The 24,029-nt window shown below is 46.3% G+C and overlaps 1 protein-coding gene across 2 annotated transcripts in view; it reads right to left on the bottom strand.

Moving 5' to 3' along the window:
- Nucleotides 1-24,029, bottom strand: part of LOC144604570 (MARVEL domain-containing protein 3) — a 78,903-nt gene that overhangs the window by 22,965 nt on the left and 31,909 nt on the right. The window contains exons 1-3 of one of the 2 annotated variants that reach the window (XM_078419170.1): nucleotides 11,937-12,045; nucleotides 6,396-6,621; nucleotides 3,539-3,720 (exon numbers count right to left, since the gene is read on the bottom strand). In XM_078419170.1, the coding sequence (XP_078275296.1) occupies nucleotides 3,539-3,720; nucleotides 6,396-6,583 (370 nt within the window). In that variant the 5' untranslated portion in view covers nucleotides 6,584-6,621; nucleotides 11,937-12,045. Of the gene's footprint in view, nucleotides 1-3,538; nucleotides 3,721-6,395; nucleotides 6,622-11,936; nucleotides 12,046-24,029 lie in introns of those variants that run through there. The other variant, XM_078419161.1, reaches the window with a different exon arrangement.

Genomic DNA, 24,029 nt, shown 5'->3' with positions numbered 1-24,029 from the left:
GTGTTGGCGGACGTCTCTTTTGAAGATCCGGTAGCGTTCGCCGAGAAGGCTGACACGCTCGTTAGGGAGCGGCACACCCGAGACGGCTCGGTTAACCGGGTCTCGAGGCCCAGCGGCAGTCGGGGGAGCGGCCGGGAGAGCGACACATCGGCCGCTATTTCGCAGTCGGCCCGCCAAGAGAGGGCTGCGGCGCCTGTTCATTGGCAGCGGGCTCGAACAACAGGGCCGAATAGGCGTGGCTGGTGCTTTTTCCATCAGCGGTGGGGCAGTGAGGCACGAAGCTGCAGAGCCCCGTGTTCATTTCCGGGAAATGCCTGGGCCGATCGAATGTAGAGGCAGTCTCGATTGGCCGTAACTGCCGCCTCTACGCTACAGATCAGAGTACCGGGAGTGTGGCCCCATAGTACCAAGTTGTGGTGTGACGTTTCCCTTCCACGCCCTCGCCCGGTGGTGCCTGCCGCCCTGCGGCGTAAGGTTTTTGAGGCCATTCATGGCCTGGCACATCCGTCCATCAGGGCGACTTCAGCCATGATGGCTGACCGGTTTGTCTGGCACGGCCTGCGGAAGCAGGTGGCAGCCTGGGCACGCACCTGCATTCCGTGCCAGACCTCCAAAGTTCATCGCCATGTCCAGCCCCCATACCAGAGATTTGAGGTTCCCCCCGTCCGTTTTTTCCACATCCATGTGGATTTGGTGGGTCCATTGCCCTATTCTGGGGGTTATACGCATCTGCTGACGGTGGTTGATCGGTTCACACGTTGGCCGGAGGCGCTCCTGTTGTCGGACACCTCGGCGGCCTCCTGTGCACGGGCCCTGGCGTTGCATTGGGTGGCCCGTTTCGGCGTCCCGGCTATCATCACCACGGATCGGGGGGCCCAGTTCACCTCGTCCCTCTGGGCCGCGCTGGCACAGCTGTATGGTTCTCGCTTACAGCAGACCACCGCCTATCATCCCCAAGCCAACGGGATGGTTGAGCGCTTCCATCGGCAGCTGAAGGCGTCCCTCTGTGCTCGCCTGACCGGCCACGATTGGGCTGACCAGCTGCCTTGGGTCCTCCTCAGCATTCGTACGGCCCCGAAGGCTGAGCTGGGCACATCCTCGGCCGAGCTCGTCTACGGTTCGCCCCTGCGGGTGCCGGGTGACATTCTCCCTTCCACTCCCGCCTTGCCGCCATCCGTCACGTCGGTTTTGGGTTCCCTCCGGGCACGGGTGGGTTCTCTGGCTCCAGTCCCGACCTCCAGTCACAGAAGCACAGCAGTTCACGTTCCGTCGGACTTGCGGGGCTGTGATTTCGTGTTTCTTCGGAAAGATTCCCACCGCCCCCCTCTTCGGCCGGTTTACCAGGGCCCGTTCCAGGTGCTGAAAAGAGGGACTGTCACCTTCACCTTGCAGGTGGGAAATCGCCAGGAGCTCGTTTCGGTATCCCGGCTCAAGCCTGCCCATTTGGACCAGGACCTCCCCGTGTCGGTGGCTCAGCCTCCGCGCCGGGGCCGGCCGGTGGCCGCTCCACTGGTCCCGCCAGCGGCGCCCTGTTTGCCACCTCTCGGGCCTCCGCCGCCTATGGTTGGGCCCGGGCCGCCGTTGCCGATCAAGTGCCCCCCGTCACCCGCACCCTCCGCTCCAGTGGACCCCCCATCGCCTCCAGCGGCGGCGTCCACCTCGCCTCCTGTCACGCTGGGGGTATTGGTTTCCCCCCTCCGTACACGTTCCGGGCGGGAGGTTCGTGCGCCCGTGAGGTATGGTTTCGAGGGTTCTGGGGGGGTCATGTAGGGACATACGGATTGGCCAGGTAGTCTAGAACCCTCGGATTGGTTTACGGGTCACGTGGTACGGGAGCGTGGTACGACTCACTACATTTATATAGCGCTTTTCTAAACACTCAAAAACGCTTTACAGGGTTTACTAAAACATAGAAAAGAAAATAAATAGATAAATAAGTAAACAAACAGAAAAGGAAAAAGAAGGTGAGGTGACGGTCAGTGATTGAAGACAGTGCTGAACAGGTGAGACTTCAGTGATGTTTTGAATGTGGTGCGTGATGAGGAGTCTCTGACAGTTTGGGGTAGTGAGTTCCAGAGTGTGGGAGCAGCGATGGAGAAAGCCCTGTCCCCCCAGGATCTGAGTTTGGTCCGGATGGGGGGTGACAGGAGGTTAGCAGCAGCAGAGCGGAGGGTACAGGTTGGAGTGTGTCTGTGGAGGAGGTCAGTCAGGTAGGATGGGGCCAGGTTATGGAGGGCTTTGTAGGTCATGAGGAGGATTTTGTACTGGATTCTCTGGGGGATGGGGAGCCAGTGGAGCTTGTAAAGGACGGGGGTGATATGGTCACGGATCGGGGAGTGAGTATATGCCACTGTACCTTCTGACAGCCTTCCTCACTGTCTGCAACTTCTCCAATTTTGGTGTCATCAGCAAACTTACTCACCATCCCACCTACATTTGTGTCCAAGTTATTTATATATCGCAAACAGTAGCGGTTCCAGCACAGTCCCTGCGGAATTCCACTGGTCACTAAGCTCCAGCCAAAATATCTTCCTTCCAGCACGACCTTCTATCTTCTATGAATAAGCCAGTTCTGAATTAACTTTCCTTTCACCTTTGGCCTTTATCCAACCATCTGCCTATCAAAACCTCCCAACACCTGTACCCACCTATTGCTTGCCATGTTTTGTTCTGCTGCTCAGTACTGGCACCACTATTCCTGCTGTCCTTCCCCCTCTATAACCCATGCTGCTTCTACTACTCCCCCCCCCCCCACCTGTACACCATCCATCACACCCCCCTCCTCACAGAACCTTCATCAACCTGACAATATCTCGCCCAATCCTCCCTCCACCCAAATGCCCTCCCCGACCCCAGCCCTCATCCCCGTCCTGATTACACTATCGCCTTTGACCTCCCTCTTTCCAATACAGAACGGTCAGTTCTCAACAGAAGCCTTACCTATGCAACCCTATGCCACCACCTCAATGAATTCAGGGCCTGCCATGATGCAGAGCTTTTCTTCCAATTTATTCCATTCTACCTCAATCCAATTTGCCTATCAGGGAACCCACTCGCCTGAGGTCATCTGTTGCCATCTGTGATTTGCCCAGCCCCCTCATCTCTCCCAGCTTTTTTGCCCACTCCTCCCTGCAATCAGTCTGAAGAAGGGTTCCAACCCAAAACGTCATTTATCTATTTTCTCCAGAGATGCTACCTGGCCCACTGAGTGACTCCAGCATTTTGTGTCTCTCTATGGTATAAACCTGCATCTGCAGTTCCTTGTTATTACATTTGTCCTGCCCTCCTCTCTTCCAGCTTTCTTCCCCCAGTTCCCTCCCCACCGCAATCAGTCTGAAGTGTCCCAACCCGAAACATCACCGAGCCATGAGATGCCGCCTAATACGCTGAGTTACTCGAGCACTTTGTGTCTTTTTCTGCTCATAAATCATGTGTGCTTCATGTGTCTCATGCTACCATTTCCTATTTGAACTAAAATAAAAGTGATGCAGTAAAAACATTTATTAAAATGTAGGTAATGAAGTAATATTGTACATACCTCGCCTGGAGCACAAATATGAACACTTTGTTCCACAGGATTCTTTGGGTGGAGTGTTGGCTTGTGATACAGAGCTGTAAACGGGAGGTGCTGTAGAAGATGGTCTACTGTTGGGTTGAGATGGTGCACCTCTTGCAGTGGGTGGGATGGAGTAAGATTCCTCTGGTGGATCATGTGCATGTCTATTGAAACAGGAATTATTTCTAATTTATTAAATTTAATCTATTGCAAATCAAATGTTAAAACTATACAAATCTGAAATACCCATCCTACCATTAGTTTATCAAAGCCCTTTCACAAATTAGCTTAATTGTTTTGGACATGCATAGCCCTATATTTTAGCTAAACCGCACAAATTCCAATCACTGCTTTTTCTAATATGTCTTGGTAGTTAAGAGCAACTGCACAGATCCGTTAGTTTAATTTTTCATAATAATTGATCAAAAACCAACTTAAAAAATTCAAAGTAAATCTCTTGAGACAATGTTGCAATCCTTTTTTAATTTCAATGAATTCTTTCCAAAATGTCAGATGGGGAGGAAATAGCCATTTTCATACTACAGGTTGAACAATGATTTTCCGGCAGACTCGGTTCCAGAGCTTTTCTGGATTATCCATCTTTCTGGACCAACAGAGGTCATGTGATAATGAAACGACAATACATCCCTGGCCTACTCATGACATAGAAACATAGAAAATAGGTACAGGAGTAGGCCATTACTCATGATACCCCTCCCGTGTCTCTAAAGCACCACGAGTGCCAGAAACGTATATAAAATAAATATAAAATGTGAACTGAATGAACTGCCGACCCATCCCCACTCGCACCGTCTCCACGGCCGTTTAGAGCCCCAGCTTCCAACGGCACTCCCGATTCATGAAGTGCACCAGCGAGCCCTTCTTCATCCACCGAAAGGATACAAAGTGTTGGAGTAATTCAGCAGGTCAGGATGTCTGGAGAACACGGATAGGCAACATTGGAACCCTTCCTCAAACTGATTCAGTCGGCTGAGCTAATCTCGCACTTTGTGTCATTCAGGAAGTCATTACTCAATGCCATTGGAAGTACCTACACCTGAGATAAGATAAATGAACAATCCAGTAGAATAGGTAGTCCTGAGTTTAAAATCTTTTCATATAAGGAACACTGCTGACAATGTATTACTCCATCAATTCTACACTTAAACATCAACTGTGGTGGAACACATACTGAAGCTGAACCTTCTGGTTTACAGGCAAGAACAGCCTACTTAAAATGATGTCATTCATACAATAAGTGTATCTCATGCTACAGTTGATCTCCCACAAATTCACAATGTTCAGAAATGTTCTTAATCATTGCAGCAAACTTTTACAACTTGCAGACTTTCACCACGGCATGCAAGTTTATATTTCTAGAGTCAGGGTATTACAGCACAGAAACAGGCACTTTGGCCTAACTTGCCCATGCCGACCAAGATGTCCCATCTACACTAGTCACACCTGCATCCTTCTAAACATTTCCTATCCATGTACTTGTCCAATTGTATTTTAAATGTGATAGTACCTGCCTCAGCTATCTCCTCTGGCAGCTCTTTACATATGCCTATAACCCTTTGTGTGAAAAAAAATGCCCCTCAGGTTCCTATTAAATCTTTCCCCTCTCACATTTGACCTATGGTTCTCGATTCCCCTACTCTGGGCAAAAGGCTCTGTGCATTTACACTATCTTACCACAACGTTTAAAAAACATTCGGACAGGTACATGGATAAGATAGGCTTAAAGTATATTGCCAAACATAGGCAGGTCGGACTAGTGTATATGGGGCATGTTGGTCGGCCGGGGCAGGTTGGGCCAAAGGGTCCACGATCATGAGGGGAATAGAGCTGTATGACTCTATTCCCCTCATGATCTTATACATTTCTATAGCTCACCCCTCAACCTCCTGCATTCCAATTAATAAATTCCTAGCCTACTGAACCTCTCCCTATAGCTCAGGCCCGCGATTCCTGGCAACACCCTCCTAAATTGTCTCGGCAACCTTTCCAGCTTAACAGCTTTTCTATAACAGGGTGACCAAAACTGAACACTCTACTCCAATTGTGGCCCCACCAATGTCTTGTACATCAATGACATAACCTTCTAACTTCTCTTCTCATTACCCTGACTGACTGCGGCCAATGTGCCGAAATCCTTCCCGACCATTCTATCTACCTGTGACGCCACTTTCAAGGAATTCCTAGATACCTCTGCTCTACAGCACTCTCCAGGCCTCTGTGAAGGTCCTGCCCTGGTTTAACTTCCCAAAATTCAACACTTCACACATCTGCATTAAGCTCCATTAACCATTCCTCAGTCCACCAGATCAAGATCCTACTGCAAATTTTGGTAACAGTCTTCGCTAACTACAATGCCATCTGCAAACTTACTAATCATGTCTTGTACATTCTCATACAAGTTGATATGAATCACAAATAGCAAAGGACCCAGCACCAATCCCCGAGTCATACCACTAGTCAGAGGCCTCCAGTCCGATAAATGACCTTCTGCCATCACCCTCTGCTTTCTTCCATTAAGTCAATTCTCCCTCCCAGTCGGCTAGCTCTTCCTGGATACCATGCAGAACCTTATCAAATTCTACTTATTTATTCATTCCAGAATGAAAAAATACAATCTGCATGTCAAGGGCAAGAAATAATAATGTTTACAAATCTATTTAGTTTATGCCAAAGCACAATTGCATGGAATCTGAACCAAACTAATTTTATTTACTTTAGCTGAAATGGGGTGTGAATTCTTACACACTAAAATTTTTTATTTAATTTATTTGCTTAATACAATAACAATTATATTGCATGATAAAGAAAATAATAGAACCTTTCACTAGGAAGGTATGGTTCTCTTGAAGGTTGGTTTGTGTTATGCTCCCTGCGGTCTTCCGTGCGACGCCTACCAGAATGGTTACTTTCAGTACTTGGGCGGTCTCTCGGTCTTCTTTCTCGATGTGGTCTATTCGTAGACCGGCTTCCATCAGAATGTCTTGGAACTTTATTAGTATCAGACATTTTGCAGCTTCATTTGATTTCAGCTCTACAAATCGAATCTGTAGTTGAAAATATAAATATCAGGAACTATGTGAGAACCCTACTTCAATATATGATCTGAAGTGTTTTAGTATTCAGTATAGAACGAGTATAATAAAATATTTCTGGTACGCCAACATATTAGTGGAAGAGCATTTTGGCAAATAGTATTCACAACGCTATATATCTATAAATCACCCCTCGTCCTCCTGCGCTCCAAGAAATAAAGTCCTAGCATGCTGAACCTCTCCCTGTAGCTTAGGCCCTCGTGTCCTGGCAACATCCTCGTAAATCTTCCCTCCACCCTTTCCAGCCTAAGAACATTTTCCTATAACATGGTAACCAACACTCAACACAAATATCTAAATGTGCCCTCACCAACATTTCATATAACTGAATTGAATTGAATTGTATACATTTTATGAGCCAAGTATGTATACACGCAAGGAAGTTACCTTGGTGCTTTGCTCGCAAGTAACAACATGACATACAGTAAACAATTAAGAACAAAACATTATAATTTAAACATGTGAAGAAAGAAATAAAATACCAGAGCAAAAAGGAGGTTACAGACTTTTGGTTGTTGAGCAAAGCTACTGCTCGTGGAAAAAAAGCTGTTTTTATGTCTGGCTGTGGCGCCTTTGACAGTCGCCTTCCAGAGGGAAGTGCTTCAAAGAGTTTGTGGCCAGGGTGAGAGTGGTCAGAGATGATCTTACCCACTCGCTTCCTGGCACTTGCAGTGTACAGTTTGTCAATGGGGGAAAGGTTGCAGCCAACAACCTTCTTGGCTGATCGAACGATGCACTGCACCCTCCGGATGTCATGCTTGGTGGCTGAGCCAAACCAGACCATGATAGAGAAGGCGAGGACAGACTCTATGATGGCAGTATAAAACTGGACCATCATTGCCTGTGGCAGATTGTGTTTTCTCAGCAGCCGCAGGAAGTACATCCTCTGTTGGGCCTTTTTGACTGAGGAGTCTGTGGCTTCCCATTTAAGGTCCCTGGAGATGATGGTTCCAAGGAACTCAAATGACTCCACAGATGTGACTTTGGTGTTGTTGATGGTGAGTGGGGGGATCGGAGGGGGAGCTCTCCTAAAGTCCACAATCAATTCCACTGCCTTAAGAGCATTGAGCTCCAGGTTGTTGCGAAGGCACCAGGACACCAGCTGTGTCACTTCCTGTCTGTAAGCAGATTCCTCCCCATCCTGGATCATTCCAATCAGGGTTGTGTCATCCGCAAACTTGAGAAGCTTGACAGAGGAGTCTTTGGAGGTGCAGTCGTTGATGCAGAGAGTAAAGGAGAGGGGAGAGTACGCAGCCTTGCGGAGCTCCTATGCTGAGGGTCAGTGGGTCCAAGATGTGCTTTCCGAGTCTCAAATGCTGCTTCCTGTCTGTCAGGAAGTTGGTGATCCACTGACAAAGAGAGGTTCAGTCACAGTCAACTGGGAGAGTTTGGAGTGTAGTAGCTCTGGCACAATGGTGTTGAATGCTAAAATCTACAAACAAAATCCGTGCATAGGTCCTCTGGCGGTCTAGGTGCTGGAGGATGAAGTGCAGGCCTAGGTTGACTGATCTATTTGCCCAGTATGCAAACTGCAGAGGGTCCAGCAGAGGGTTTGTGATATTTTTCAGGTGGGTCAACTCGTCTTTCAAAGGTCTTCATGATTACAGAGGTCAGTGCAACAGGCCTGTTGTCATTAAGACCAGTAATCCTTGGCTTTTGGGGTACAGGAACAATAGTGGAGACTTTGAAGCAGGCAGGGACAGTGCAGGTTTGCAGGGACTGGTTGAAAATGTCTGTGTAGAAGGGTCTTCCTCTGCATTGTGTGTCTCTGCAACTCTAATCGGAACGCATTGAAAGATTAATCCTAACTGAAATTAAATGAAAGGAATTTGGGGATATGTGAAGTACTCCTGCTGAAAGCTCAATTATTCTCTTCAAGGATCATTCATTAAAACAAATTACATTGAAAATGTTCATGTCATATCTTTCTAAGACAGTACTACTATACCTTATACAAAAATTTCGGTGGAAAGTTTGGAATAGAAAGGATTAGTGCTACTAAAATGTCACAAACAGTACTCTCTTCGACCTCACAACAACCCATATCTTTGTATTGGTTGCTGGAAATAAGAACCATACAAACATACCAAGGTTGAGAAGAGATTTGATTATGATTCAAAGATTTGTTAAAGGTGTACAAAATCATGACTGGTTTAGAGAGGGTAGAGGGAAGCCGTTTCCATCAGCAAGTGATTCAAGAATGGGAAAAACAGGATTAACGATTTGGCAAGATGGGTTTTTTTAAAGCACAAATATCACAAAATGCTGGAGTAACTCAGCAGGTCAGACAGCATCTCTGGAGAGGAGAAATGGGTTACCTTTCGGGTCGATACCCTTCTTCAGACTGATGTCAGGGGGGGCGGGACAAAGAAAGGATATAGGTGGAGACAGGAAGACAGTGGGAGAACTGGGAAGGGGAGGGAAAGAGAGGGACAGAGGAACTATCTAAAGTTGGAGAAGTCAATGTTCATACCGCTGGGCTGTAAGCAGCCCAAGTGAAATATGAGGTGCTGTTCCTCCAACTTGCGGTGGGCCTCACTATGACACTAGAGGAGGTCCATGACAGAAAGGTCAGACTGGGAGTGGGAGGTGGAGTTGAAGTGCTCAGCCACCTGGAGATCAGGTTGGTTAAGGTGGACTGAGCGAAGGTGTTGAGCAAAGCGATTGCCAAGCCTGCGTTTGGTCTCGCCGATGTAGAGAAGTTGACATCTGGAACAGCGGATACAATAGATGAGGTTGGAGGAGGCGCAGGTGAACCTCTGTCTCACCTGGAAAGACTATTCGGGTCCTTGGATGGAGTCGAGGGGGGAGGTAAAGGGACAGGTGTTGCATCTCCTGCGGTTGCTGGAGAAAGTGCCTGGGGAGGGGATGGTTTGGGTAGGAAGGGATGAGTGGACCAGGGAGTTACAGAGGGAACGGTCTCTGCAGAACGCAGAAAGGGGAGGAGATGAGAAGATGTGGCCAGTAGTGGGATCCTGTTGGAGGTGACGGAAATGTTGCAGGATAATTTGTTGGATACGCTGGCTGATGGGGCGGAAGGTGAGGACAAGGGGCACTCTGTCCTTGTTACGAATGGGGGGAGGGGGAGCAAGAGCGGAACTGCGGGATATAGAGGAGGCTCTAGTGAGAGCCTCATCTATAATGGAAGAGGGGAAGCCCCGTTACTGTAACATAACCTCCTAACCTCTACATTCAATGCTTTGATTAATGAAGGCCAATGTGCCGAAAGCCTTCTTGACCACCCTATCTAACTGTGACTCCACTTTCAAGGAACAATGTACCTGCAATCCTACATTTGATTTCATAGATGGCTACAGTAAATTGCCCATTGAGAAGATGAGAGGCAAGAAAACAAAGAGATGCGATGGGGACAGGGGTCGATGGAAATGTGACAGGAGAATTTAGATTATTGTAGGATTGGTGTAAATGGTTCGGAAACAGTGGCCCGAAGGGCCTTCCTCTGCATTGTGTGACTCTGCAACTCTAATCGGAACGCATTAAAAGATTAAACCTAACTGAAATGAAATGAAAGGAATTTGGGGATAAGTGAAGTACTCCAGCCGCAAGCTCAACTATTCCCTTCACGGATCATTCATTTTTTAAAAAGTTAGATTGAAAATGTTCATGTCATATCTTTCTAAGGCAATACTAGTATACTTAATACAAAAAAATATGTGGAAAGTGTAGAATAGAAAGGCTATTGTAGTGTGGAAAATGCTACTAAAATGTCACAAACAGTACTCTCTTCGACTTCACAACAATCTATATCTTTGTATTGGTTGCTGGAAATTTGTACCATACAAACCATACCCATGGTTAAGAAGAGATTTGATAATGATTCAAAGATTTGATAAAGGTATACAAAATCATGACTGGTTTAGAGAGGGTGGAGGGAAGTTGTTTTCATCAACAGGTGATTCAAGAATGGGAAACACAGATTTAACGATTTGGCAAGAAGGTTTTTTTTAATCGTTATAATTGCACGGGGCGGAAAGTCTGGATTTTCAAAAAGGAAGTGGATAGGTGCAGAAGGAGAAGTGATAAACGGAGGGGGGGACCAAAAATAGGACATGATTGTTCTACAACAGGCGTAGAAGACCATGGGCAAATTGGTTTACTGAACCACTTGGTTTCTACCTCCAGTATGATTCACATCGATACTATTAGTTTCCTATTACAGTTTACAACTGAAACTCTTCTTGCAAAACTAATCGAAATATGAGGAAATTCAATACGAAAACAAGGAAACGATTTTGCAAAGATACCAATTTAAAACTTTAAATTCTAAATGATACTTTATAGAAATAATAAGCGTCCGGATTGCTGTACCCAATTTCTGTGCTCACTGGTCAAGGCCCCAAACAACGCTACTATTAGTGGATATTTAAGGGTGTGCAGCGTAGGTTCATTAGATTAATTCCCGGAATGGTGGGACTGCCGTATGTTGAAAGGCTGGAACAATTAGGCTTGTATACACTGGAATTTAGAAGGATGAGGGGGGATCTTATTGAAACATATAAGATAATTAGGGGATTGGACACATTAGAGGCAGGAAACATGTTCCCAATGTTGGGGGAAGTCCAGAACAAGGGGCCACAGTTTAAGAATAAGGGGTAGGCCATTTAGAACGGAGATGAGGAAGAACTTTTTCAGTCAGAGAGTGGTGAAGGTGTGGAATTCTCTGCCTCAGAAGGCAGTGGAGGCCAGTTCGTTGGATGCTTTCAAGAGAGAGCTGGATAGAGCTCTTAAGGATAGCGGAGTGAGGGGGTATGGGGAGAAGGCAGGAACGGGGTACTGATTGAGAGTGATCAGCCATGATCGCATTGAATGGTGGTGCTGGCTCGAAGGGCTGAATGGCCTACTCCTGCACCTATTGTCTATTGTCTATTAAGACACGTTGTAACAACACCGAGGATCCATTGTAACTCCTGCTTTTGATATTTGCGGCCAAGTGTAGTTCAGTCAATAGGAAGATGTCGCGAATAAGGAGAGGCAGGTTAAAGCGGAATGAACCTTTGGGCGGGAGGGATTGACGGAGAGGCGGCCAGCAGGTTGGTCTGTGTGGGATGGCGCTCAGGCGAGGGGCGAGGGCGAGGGGGGCCGACCAGAGTACAGGGGCCCGGCGCTCCGCGTCGACGGGAACCCTCCCAGGCGCGGAGGGACGAAAGTCGGGGCTTTTAGGACGCGGGGAGTGAATTGGTAATCCAGCGCCCCACCAAACACCATCGAAATTTCCAAATGAAAAACAAAAGAAGAGAAATATTTACCCAAACTCTACTCGGCGGTGGAGACTTAGTCAAGGATCGAAACCAACAACAGTGCAAGGTGAGAGGGAGGGCGGGGGAGCGAGGAAACCGGTTCATCAGGTTCCTGAACCTTGGGTCCGAGCCATGGAGCTCCTCCCATCGTAATAAAAAAACAACAAAAATAAATACAAAACAATTTTTTAATGAACACGTAACCCTCAGTTTGTTAAAGTATCCTTCCTTTGTCCCGCCCCCCTGACATCAGTCTGAGGAAGGGTCTCGACCCGAAACGTCACCCATTCCTTCTCTCCTGAGATGCTGCCTGACCTGCTGAGTTACTCCTGCATTTTGTGAATAAACCCTCAGTTTGTTCTTTCTCTCTCTTCGAGCTCTCACCTCCTCCCCGCCCCCGCCCGGAAAAAAATAACCCAGTCTGCAAAAGGCACAAAGGATTTAGTCAGCGCACCTGTAGAGGTTAGGTGACGTTTAGTCCATTTATTTTTACTTTCAATAGACAATAGGTGCAGGAGGAGGCCATTCGGTCCTTCGAGCCAGCACCACCATTCAATGTGATCATGGTTGATCATCCACAATCAGTACCCCGTTCCTGCCTTCTCCCCATGCCCCCTGACTCCGCTATCCTTAAGAGCTCTATCTAACTCTTGAAAGCAGCCAGAGAATTGGCCTCCACTGCCTTCTGACTGAGGCATAGAATTCCACAGATTTACAACTCTGAGTGAAAATGTTTTTCCTCATCTCCGTTCTAAATGACCTACCCCTTATTCTTAAACTGTGGCCCCTGGTTCTCGACTCCCCCAACACCGGGAACATGTTTCCTGCCTCTAGCGTTTCCAATCCCTTAATAATCTTATATGTTTCAATAAGATCCCCGCTCACCCTTCTAAATTTGAGTGTATTCAAGCCCAGTCGCACCAGTCTTTCAACATACGACAGTCCTGCCATTATGAGAATTAACCTCGTGACCCTACGCTGCACGCCCTCAATAGCAAGAATGTCCTTCCTCCAATTTGGAGACCAAAACTGCACATGTTACTCCAGGTGTGGTCTCACTAGGACCCTGTACAAGGACTCAGTCCCAAACAGTCGCTCGGTCTGCAAAGGTCTACTGGTCACTAACTATTTATTTATTTTTCCCATTCCCATACTGACCTTTTTGTTCTAGGCCTCTTCCATTGCCGGAGTGAGGCCATGTGCAAATTGGAGGAACAGCACCTCATACTCATTGGGTAGTTTTGAGCCCAACGGTTTGGAAATGGAACTTACTAACTTGCCCTTCCAACCTCACCTCACCTCCTTTTTGTCTCTTCATGTCTGGCTTATGTCCAACCATCTGCCATTCACCCCCCCCCCCCCCCCTCACATATATCCACCTATGCATGACCATGTTTTTATCTATATCTCTCGTTTCCCTTATCCCCAATCAGTCTGAAGAAGGGTCTCGCCCCGAAGCATCACCCATTCCTTCTCTCCAGAGATGCTGCCTGTCCCGCTGAGTTACTTCAACTTTTTGTGTCATATCCAGCTATTACTTGCCAAGCTTTGTACTGTCCTTTTTCTCTTTCAGCTTTTTTTCCTCCCCTCCTCCACCACATTCAGTCTGAAGAAGGATATCGACTTGAGATATCACCCATCCATGTTCTGATACTGCCTGAACTGCTGAGTTACTCCAGCACTTTGTGTCTTATTTTTGTAAAACTACATCTACAGTTCCTCATGTCTACCAGACTCAATAAGTTTGCTTGATTGTATTTGATTGTATTTGTGTATAACTTGATTGGATTGGATAGCATGCAAAACAAAGTTTTCACTGCGCTTCGGTACTAGACAATAAATGTTGTGACGACAATAAATGTTGTGACGACAATAAATCTAAGCCTATGACTCTAAATGCTCCCCTCTCCCTTAAAAAATAAAGTTGCAGCCATCTTCAGTCAGGAAAACATTGAGGTATGACTGCAGCATTACTGGCTATATAGTGTTTGTGAATGCATGTGGCAAGGTGGGGGGGAGGGAAGGTGATTGGGCTAAAGGGGAGGTTTGCTGATGTGAGTGAGGGTTCTTGCACACAACACAAAGTGCTGGAGTAATGTAGCGGGTCGGCAGCATTTGGGGAGGTAATAGAAAGTTTATGTTTCAAGTTGGAACTTTTCTAACACACCAAGGCAGGAGGAAAGCTGACCTAATTTATTTGGGATCATTTATCAGATGTATAAGTTTGATAGTTGCTTTCCACAAAAGGAAGCCTTTGAAGTTAACTACAATTTGATAATGCTATTGACGTTTGTATGGATTTATCTTAATCAGAATAGGTTATCTAACTTTAAACAAATTTATTTTGTGTATTATTTGTTGAAATAGTAAAAATAACATTTATATCTTGTTTAATGGTCATATCTTTGCTAATATTTACAATATTTTTTCACTTCAATATATTTATATAAAATTTGAGGACTTTATTTTGATTAAGGCAGGTTTGATGTAGTGTGGGTTTAATTAATCTTCAACCATAGCTCAGAACAGCTTTCAGGACTGCCCATCAAATTACCAGTTTCTGTCAAGACTGGGGGTTCGGATGAAAGGTCATCAGACTGTAGTATTAGCTCAACTTTTCTCTCCACATGTGTTGCTTAATCTACTGAAGATTTCCCACATTCTTCTTTAGTTAGGGATTAGAGTAACTACATCTCACGCTTCCAACCTGCTTTCTTCTGCCCTCGTTCAGCTTCTTGGGTAACCAAAGAGGTAGTAAATTTGATCAAAAAGAAAAAGGAAGTGCATGCAAGGTTTAAAGGCTGTTGAGGAAGATAAAGAAACGAGGAAAACACTCAAATGGATTAGAAGAGCCAAAAGGGCCACAACATTAGTTTGGCAAGTCGGCTTAAAGAAAATATCAAAGCTTTTTATACCAATATTAAAAACAAGAGGAGAAAGGCAGTAGGACAGAGGAAATTGGAGCAGTCACTGGAAGTGGCTTGAGAGCAGTTAGGGTTACTGTCGAAGAAGTACTGAAGGTACTGTCGTGTTTGAAGGTAGACAAATCTCCAGGGCCTGATCTGATATACCCGAGGACATTGTGGGAAACGCGAGAGGAAATTGCAGGAGCTCTGGTTGAAATTTACGAGTTGTCCTTAAATACAGGAAGACTGGAGGGTGGCAAATATTGTACCTCTTTTCAAGAAGGGCTGCAGGGAAAATGGTGGGAATGATAGGCCGGTGAGCTTAACATCTGTAGTTGGTAAGTTACTGGAGAGTACAGGTGCATGGTTCCTTGAAGAATGAGTAGCAGGTAGATAAGATGGTCGAAAAGGTTTTTGGCACTTTGGCCTTCATCAGTCAGAGTATTGAGTATAGATTTTACGAGGTCATGTTGCAGTTGGGAGGTCACGTTGGTGAGACTGCATTTATATTCAGATCTGGGCACCATGTTATAGGAAAGATATTGTCAAGCTTGAAAGGGTTCAGAAAAGATTTACGAGGATGTTGCCAGGACTAGAGGGTGTGAGCTGTAGGGAGAGGTTGAGTAGGTTGGGTCTCTATTCCATGGAGCGCAGGAGGATGAGAGGTGATCTTATAGAGGTATACAAAACCATGAGAGGAATAGATAGGGTAGATGCTCAGTCTCTTGCCCAGAGTAGGGGAATCAATGACCAGAAGACATAGGTTCAAGGTTAAGGGCTAAAGATTTAATAGGAACTGAGGGGTAACTTTTTCACACAAAGGGTGGTGGGTGTATGGAACACGCTGCCAGAGGAGGTGGTTGAGGCTGAGACTATTCCATCATTTAAGAAACAGACAGGTACATGGATAGGACAGGTTTGGAGGGATATGGACCAAGCGCAGGCAATTGGGACTAGTGCAGCTGGGACATTTGTTGGCCGGTGTGGGCAAGTTGGGCCGAACGGCCTGTTTCCACACTGTATCACTATGACTTACGACTATGACCCAGCGCTGCCGGTTTGGCGCTTTAAAGGTAGCGCTACCGGCCACAGCGCTGTGGGCTTTAAACGTAGCGCTACGAGCTTTAAACGTAGCGCTACCGGCCGCAGCGCTGTGGGCTTTTAACGTGGCGCTACCGGGCACAGCGCTATGTGCTTTTAACGTGGCGCTACCGGCTACAGGCTGTGTACTTTTAACGTGGCGCTGTGGGCTTTAAACATAGCGCTACCGGCTCTTGACTCTGGAATAGATCTCATCAGACCATCGAGGATTGATGTATGTTCATGCTCTTCGAGGATTAATGTGATGAAAAAATCAAATTATGAAGGCATAACTTTAAGGTGAGAGGGGCAAAGTTTAAAGGTGATGTGCGGGGCAAGTTTTTTACACAGGTGGTGGGTGGCAAGTGCCTGGAATTATGTTCGGCACAGACATTGTGAGCCAAAGGGCCTGTTCTTGTGCTGAACTGTTCTGTGTTAAGAGCCCCAGCAGTACCTCCTTCTTGATCTCAAACTGTCCTAGCTTATTAATATTTCCCACACTGATCCCACTATATGTCCTTCTAATTGATGAATACAGATGCAGTGCTCGTTTATAGACAATAGGTGCAGGAGGAGACCATTTGACCCTTCGAGCCAGCACCTCCATTCAATGTGATCATGGCTGATCATTCACAACCAGTACCCTGTTTCTGCCTTCTCCCCATACCCCCTGACTCCGCTATCATTAAGAGCTCTATCTAGCCCTCTCTTGAAAGCATCCAGAGAATTTTCCTCCACTGCCTTCTGAGGCAGAGAATTCCACAGATTTACAATTCTCTGATTGAAAAGGTTTTTCCTCAATTCTGTTCTAAATGGCCTATGGCCTATGCCTTATTCTTAAACTGTAGCCCCTAGTTCTGGACTCCCCCATCTTGTCTACTTCCATTATTTCCAAACATAAATTCTCTCCTTTGTCATCGAGCCTTTGACATTCCTACCTACTCCCTTGTTACTCTCTTATTTTTTATGTACATAGAACAGTCTCGGCAATTTCTTTAATCCAATTCACTACAGTCATTTAATTGCATTTTGTGTCTATCTTAAACCATCTTTTGCCACTTGCAAGTGTGTACTATGTCCCCAATTGTACATAATTGGAGACATAGTACAACATCTTACATCTTCATCCAATGTACAAACATTTTCTTATCAGCACTGAGCCAATCACTTGTAATCAACCCGTGCCTTGTAGCCCTATCTCTATCAGGCCCGGATAACTTTCACTGTGGGAATCCAATGTGATTAGTTTAGTTCAGAGTTACAGCGTAGAAACGGGCCTTTTGGCTCATGGAATTGTAAAGGCAAGAAGACACTAATTGGTGTTATCTACAGACCCCCCAAATAGTAGCCCGGATGTAGGGTGTAAGATGCAGCAAGAGTTAAAACTGGCATGTAAGAAAGGTAATGCCACTGTGGCGCTGGAGTTAACATCGCCGGCGCAGCTCGGCCGCTGGACTTAACATCGCCGGCGCAGCTCGGCCGCTGGACTTAACATCGCCGGCGCAGCTCGGCCGGGGGAATAAGCAGCGCCCGGTCCGGCTCGGCCGCGGGGCCTTCCATCGCCCGGCGCGGCTCGGCCGCTGGACTTAACATCGCCGGCGCTGCTCGGCCGCGGGACGTTTCAGTGCCCGGTGCGGCTCGGCCGCGGGGCCTTCCATTCCCTTGCGGGGGCTGTGCGTGTCGGTCGCCTCGTATGGGGTCGAGCTGCCTGTCCGTGGGCGCGGAGGGAAGAGAGTGGAAGTTTTGTTGCCTTCCATCACAGTGAGGGGGTGTTTGGACTCACTGTGATGGATGTTTGTGTTGGGGTCGTGTGTCCTGTGTACTTTTTTCTTTTTTTTTGTTGTGTTTTGTGACTGCTGAAATTTCGTTCGGTACTTGTACCGAATGACAATAAAGTTCTATTGGATTGGATTGGATTGGTGATGGGCAATTTCAATATGCAGGTAGACTGGGAAAATCAGGTTGTTTCTGGACCCCCAAGAAAGAGAGTTTGTAGAGTGCCTCTGAGACGGATTCTTAGAGCAGCTTGTAATGGAGCCTACCAGAGAAAAGGCAATTCTGGATTTAGTGTTGTCCAATGAACCAGATTTGATAAGAGAACTCGAGGTAAAGGAACCGCTTGGAGGAAGTGATTATAATATGATTAGTTTTAATCTGCAATTTGAGAAGGAGGTTAAATCGGAAGTGTCAGTGTTGCAGTTGAACAAAGGGGAATATGAAGGCATGAGAGAGGAGCTGGCCAAGGTAGACTGGAAAGGGATCCTAGCAGGATTGACGGTGGAACAGCAATGGCAGGAATTTCTGGGCATAATCGGGAAGACGCAGGATCATTTCATTCCAAAGAGGAAGAAAGATTCTAAGGGAAGTAGGAAGCAACCGTGGCTGACAAGGGAAGTTAGGGATGGAATAAAACTAAAAGAAAAGATGTATAACACAGCAAAGAGTAGCCGGAAGCCAGAGGATTGGGAAACTTCATAGGACAACAGAAGGTAACAAAACGGGCAATACAGGCTGAAAAGATGAAGTACGAGGGAAAGCTGACCAAGAATATAAAGAATGACAGTAAAAGCTTCTTTAGATATGTTAAGAGAAAAAGAGTAGCAAAGTCAAATGTGGGTCCCTTGAAGGCAGACACGGGTGAAATTATTATGGGTAACAAGGAAATGGCAGAAGAGTTGAACAGGTACTTCGGATCTGTCTTCACTAAGGAAGACACAAACAATCTCCCAGATGTACTGGAGGACAAAGGATCTAGGGGGGGAGAGGAACTGAAATATATTTTCATTAGGTGAGAAATAGTATTGGGTAGACTAATGGGACTGAAGGATCATAAATCCCCTGGGCCTGATTGTCTGCATCCCAGGATCCTCAGGGAGGTGGCTCTAGAAATAGTGGACGCACTGGTGATCATTTTACAATGTTCAATAGATTCAGGATCAGTTCCTGTGGATTGGAGGATAACTAATGTTACCCCACTTTTCAATGACTTGGATGAAGGGATTAAAAGTACCATTAGCAAATTTGCCGATGATACAAAGCTAGGTGGCAGTGTGAACTGTGAGGAAGATGCTATGAGGTTGCAGGGTGACTTGGACAGGTTGTGTGAGTGGGCGGATGCATGGCAAATGCAGTTTAATGTGGATAAGTGTGAGGTTATCCACTTTGGTGGTTAGAATAGGAAGGCAGATTATTATTTGAATGGTGTCAAGTTAGGAAAAGGGGACGTACAACGTGATCTGGGTGTCTTAGTGCATCAGTCACTGAAAGGAAGTATGCAGGTACAGCAGGCAGTGAAGAAAGCCAATGGAATGTTGGCCTTCATAACAAGAGGAGTTGAGTATAGGAGCAAAGAGGTCCTTCTGCAGTTGTACAGGGCCCTAGTGAGACCGCACCTGGAGTACTGTGTGCAGTTTTGGTCTCCAAATTTGAGGAAGGATATTCTTGCTATTGAGGGCGTGCAGCGTAGGTTTACTAGGTTAATTCCCGGAATGGCGGGACAGTCATATGTTGAAAGACTGGAGCGACTAGGTTTGTATACACTGGAATTTAGAAGGATGAGAGGGGATCATATCGAAACGTATAAGATTATTAAGGGGTTGGACATGTTAGTGGCAGGAAACATGTTCCCAATGTTGGGGGAGTCCAGAACCAGGGGCCACAGTTTAAGAATAAGGGGTAGGCCATTTAGAACAGAGATGAGGAAAAACTTTTTTAGTCACAGAGTTGTGAATCTGTGGAATTCTCTGCCTCAGAGGGCAGTGGAGGCCAATTCTCTGAATACATTCAAGAGAGAGCTAGATAGAGCTCTTAAGGATAGCGGTGTCAGGGGGTATGGGGAGAAAGCAGGAACGGGGTACTGATTCAGAATGATCAGCCATGATCACATTGAATGGCGGTGCTGGCTCGAGGGCCGAATGGCCTACTCCTGCACCTATTGTCTATTGTCTTCAGAACATCCTAGCGAGGGAAGGTGATCAACCGGAAGTAGTTGTGCATGTGGGCACAAACGACGTCGGGAGGAAGAGGAAGGAGATACTGCAGCGTGAGTTTAGGGAGTTAGGAAGAAGACTGAGAAGTAGGACGTCGAGGTGGTTATCTCTGGACTGCTGCCTGTACCTCGTGCTGGTGAGGGCAGGAACAGAGATCGGGGATATGAATGTATGGCTGAGGGGCTGGTGCAGGGAGCAGGGATTTAGATTTCTGGACCACTGGGATCTCTTCTGGGGTAGGGGTGACCCGTACAAAAGGGACGGGTTACACCTTAACAGCAGGGGGACCAACATTCTGGCAGGCAGGTTTGCTAGTGCTACGAGCGTGGCTTTAAACTAAGTAGTGGGGGGGAGGGGTTGACAAATTGGGAATATGGAGATGGAGTTAAAGGGGAAGCGAATACAGGAGAAACTGTAAAGGACTCTCGTATGAATGGGAAGGGAAGTTCTAGAAGGGATATGAGAGTAAGGTCAGGGCCAATTGTGACCGGTGTGAGAGGGGAGGTAAATACCGATGTTAAAGTGTTGTATTTAAATGCGCGAAGTATAAGAAATAAAGTGGATGAGCTTGAGGCTCAGTTAGACATTGGCAAGTATGATGTTGTGGGAATCACTGAGACATGGCTACAAGAGGACCAGGGCTGGGAGCTGAATATTCAGGGGTACACAACGTACAGAAAAAACAGGCAGGTGGGGAGAGGGGGCGGGGTGGCTCTGTTGGTATGGAATGATATTCACTCCCTTGCAAGGAGTGACATAGAATCATGAGATGTAGAATCAGTATGGATAGAGATGAGGAATTGTAAGGGTAAAAAGACCCTAATGGGAGTCATCTACAGGCCCCCAAACAGTAGCCTCGACATAGGGTGCAAGTTGAATCAGGAGCTAAAATTGGCACGTCACAAATGTAATGCTACGGTGGTCATGGGAGATTTCAACATGCAGGTAGACTGGGAAAATCAGGTTGGTAATGAACCCCAGGAAAGAGAGTTTGTGGTGTGCCTCCGAGATGGATTCTTAGAACAGCTTGTACTGGAGCCTACCAGGGAGAAGGCAATTCTGGATTTAGTGTTATGTAATGAACCTGACCTGATAAGGGGACTCGAGGTAAATGAGCCATTAGGAGGCAGTGACCACAATATGATAAGCTTTACTCTACAAATGGAGAGGGAGAAGGGAAAATCGGAGGTGTCAGTATTACAGTATAGCAAAGGGGATTACAGAGGCATGAGGCAGGAGTTGGCCAAAATTGACTGGAAGGAGGCCCTAGCAGGGAAGACTGTGGAACAGCAATGGCAGGTATTCCTGGGAATAATGCAGAAGTTGCAGGATCAATTTATCCCAAAGAGGAGGAAAGATTCTAAGGGGAGTAAGAGGCACCCGTGGCTGACAAGGGAAGTCAAGGACAACATAAAAATAAAAGGGAAGAAGTATAACATAGCAAAGAAGAGTGAGAAGCCAGAGGATTGGGACTCTTTTAAAGAGCAACAGAAGATAACTAAAAAGGCAATACGGGGAGAAAAGATGAGGTACGAGGGTAAACTAGCCAATAATATAAAGGAGGATAGTAAAAGCTTTTTTAGGTATGTGAAGAGGAAAAAAATAGTCAAGGCAAATGTGGGTCCCTTGAAGACAGAAGCAGGGGAATTTATTATGGGGAACAAGAAAATGGCAGACGAGTTGAACCGGTACTTTGGATCTGTCTTCACTGAGGAGGATACAAACAATCTCCCAGATGTTCTAGTGGCCAGAGATCCTAGGGTGACAGAGGAACTGGAGGAAATCCACATTAGGCAGGAAAAAGTTTTGGGTAGACTAATGGGACTCAAGGCTGATAAATCCCCAGGGCCTGATGGTCTGCATCCCAGGGTGCTTAAGGAGATGGCTCTAGAAATTGTGGACGCATTAGTGATTATTTTCCAATGTTCTATAGATTCCGGGTCAGTTCCTGTGGATTGGAGGGTAGCTAATGTTATCCAACTTTTCAAGACAGGAGGGAGAGAGAAAACGGGAAATTATAGACAAGTTCGTCTAACATCAGTGGTGGGGAAGATGCTGGAGTCAATTATAAAAGACGAAATTGCGGAGCATTTGGATCGCAGTAACGGGATCGTTCCGAGTCAGCATGGATTTACGAAGGGGAAATCGTACTTGACTAATCTACTGGAATTTTTTGAGGATGTAACTAGGAAAATTGACAGGGGAGAGCCGGTGGATGTGGTGTACCTCGACTTTCAGAAAGCCTTCGACAAGGTCCCACTTAGGAGATTGGTGGGAAAAATTAGAGCACATGGTATTGGAGGTAGGGTACTGACATGGATAGAAAGTTGGTTGACAGACAGAAAGCAAAGAGTGGGGATAAATGGGTCCCTTTCAGAATGGCAGGCAGTGACTAGTGGGGTACCGCAAGGCTCGGTGTTGGGACCGCAGCTATTTACAATATACATAAATGACTTGGATGAAGGGATTAAAAGTACCATTAGCAAATTTGCCGATGATACAAAGTTAGGTGGCAGTGTGAACTGTGAGGAAGATGCTATGAGGTTGCAGGGTGACATGGACAGGTTGTGTGAGTGGGCGGATGCATGGCAGATGCAGTTTAATGTGGATAAGTGTGAGGTTATCCACTTTGGTGGTAAGAATAGGAAGGCAGATTATTATTTGAATGGTGTCAAGTTAGGAAAAGGGGACGTACAACGTGATCTGGGTGTCTTAGTGCATCAGTCACTGAAAGGAAGCATGCAGGTTCAGCAGGCAGTGAAGAAAGCCAATGGAATGTTGGCCTTCATAATGAGGAGTTGAGTATAGGAGCAAAGAGGTCCTTCTGCAGTTGTACAGGGCCCTAGTGAGACCGCACCTGGAGTACTGTGTGCAGTTTTGGTCTCCAAATTTGAGGAAGGATATTCTTGCTTTTGAGGATGTGCAGCGTAGGTTTACTAGGTTAATTCCCGGAATGGCGGGACTGTCATATTTTGAAAGACTGGAGCGACTAGGTTTGTATACACTGGAATTTAGAAGGATGAGAGTGGATCTTATCGAAACGTATAAGATTATTAAGGGGTTGGACATGTTAGAGGCAGGAAACATGTTCCCAATGTTGGGGGAGTCCAGAACCAGAGGCCACAGTTTAAGAATAAGGGGTAGGCCATTTAGAACAGAGATAAGGAAAAACTTTTTTAGTCAGAGAGTTGTGAATCTGTGGAATTCTCTGCCTCAGAGGGCAGTGGAGGCCAATTCTCTGAATACATTCAAGAGAGAACTAGATAGAGCTCTTAAGGATAGCGGAGTCAGGGGGTATGGGGAGAAAGCAGGAACGGGGTACTGATTGAGAATGATCAGCCATAATCACATTGAATTGCGGTGCTGGCTCGAGGGGCCGAATGGCCTACTCCTGCACCTATTGTCTATTGTCTATTGAAAGGAGCGAGAGAGAGAAAACGGGGAATTAGAGACCAGTTAGCCTGACTTTGGTGGTGGGAAAGATGCTGGAGTCAATTATTAAAAAGGTAATAATGGTGCATTTGGATAGCAGTAAAAGGATAAGTCCAAGTCAGCATGGATTTATGAAAGGGAAATCATGCTTGACTAATCTTCTGGAATTTGTTGAGGACGTGACAAGTAAAATGGATGAAGGGTAGCCAGTGGATGTAGTGTATCTAGACTTTCAGAAAGCCTTTGATAAGGTCCCGCACGGGAGATTAGTTACTAAAATTAGAGCACATGGTATTGGGGGTAGGGTGTTGACATGGATAGAAAATTGGTTGGCAAACAGGAAGCAGAGTAGGAGTAAACGGGTCCTTTTCAGAATGGCAGGCGGTGGCGAGTGGAGTGCCGCAAGGCTCAGTGTTGGGGCCGCAACTGTTTACCATATATATTAATGATTTGGAAGAGGGAATTAGAACCAACGCTAGCAAGTTGGTAGCAGTGTAAACTGTGAAGAGGATGTTAGGAGGTTGAAGGGTGACCTGGACAGGTTGAGTGAGTGGGCAGATGTGTGGCAGATGCAGTATAATATAGATAAATGTGAGGTTATCCACTTTGGCGGCAGAAACAAGGAGGCAGATTATTATCTCAATGGAGTTAGGTTAGGTAAGGGGAAGGTGCAGCGTGACCTGGGTGTCCTTGTA

Source organism: Rhinoraja longicauda, chromosome 2 (genome assembly GCF_053455715.1).
Source record: "Rhinoraja longicauda isolate Sanriku21f chromosome 2, sRhiLon1.1, whole genome shotgun sequence".
NCBI classification, from domain to species: Eukaryota; Metazoa; Chordata; class Chondrichthyes; order Rajiformes; family Arhynchobatidae; genus Rhinoraja; species Rhinoraja longicauda.
Note: the sequence above shows the minus strand (reverse complement) of the source record. Positions and strands in the feature narration are given on the sequence as shown.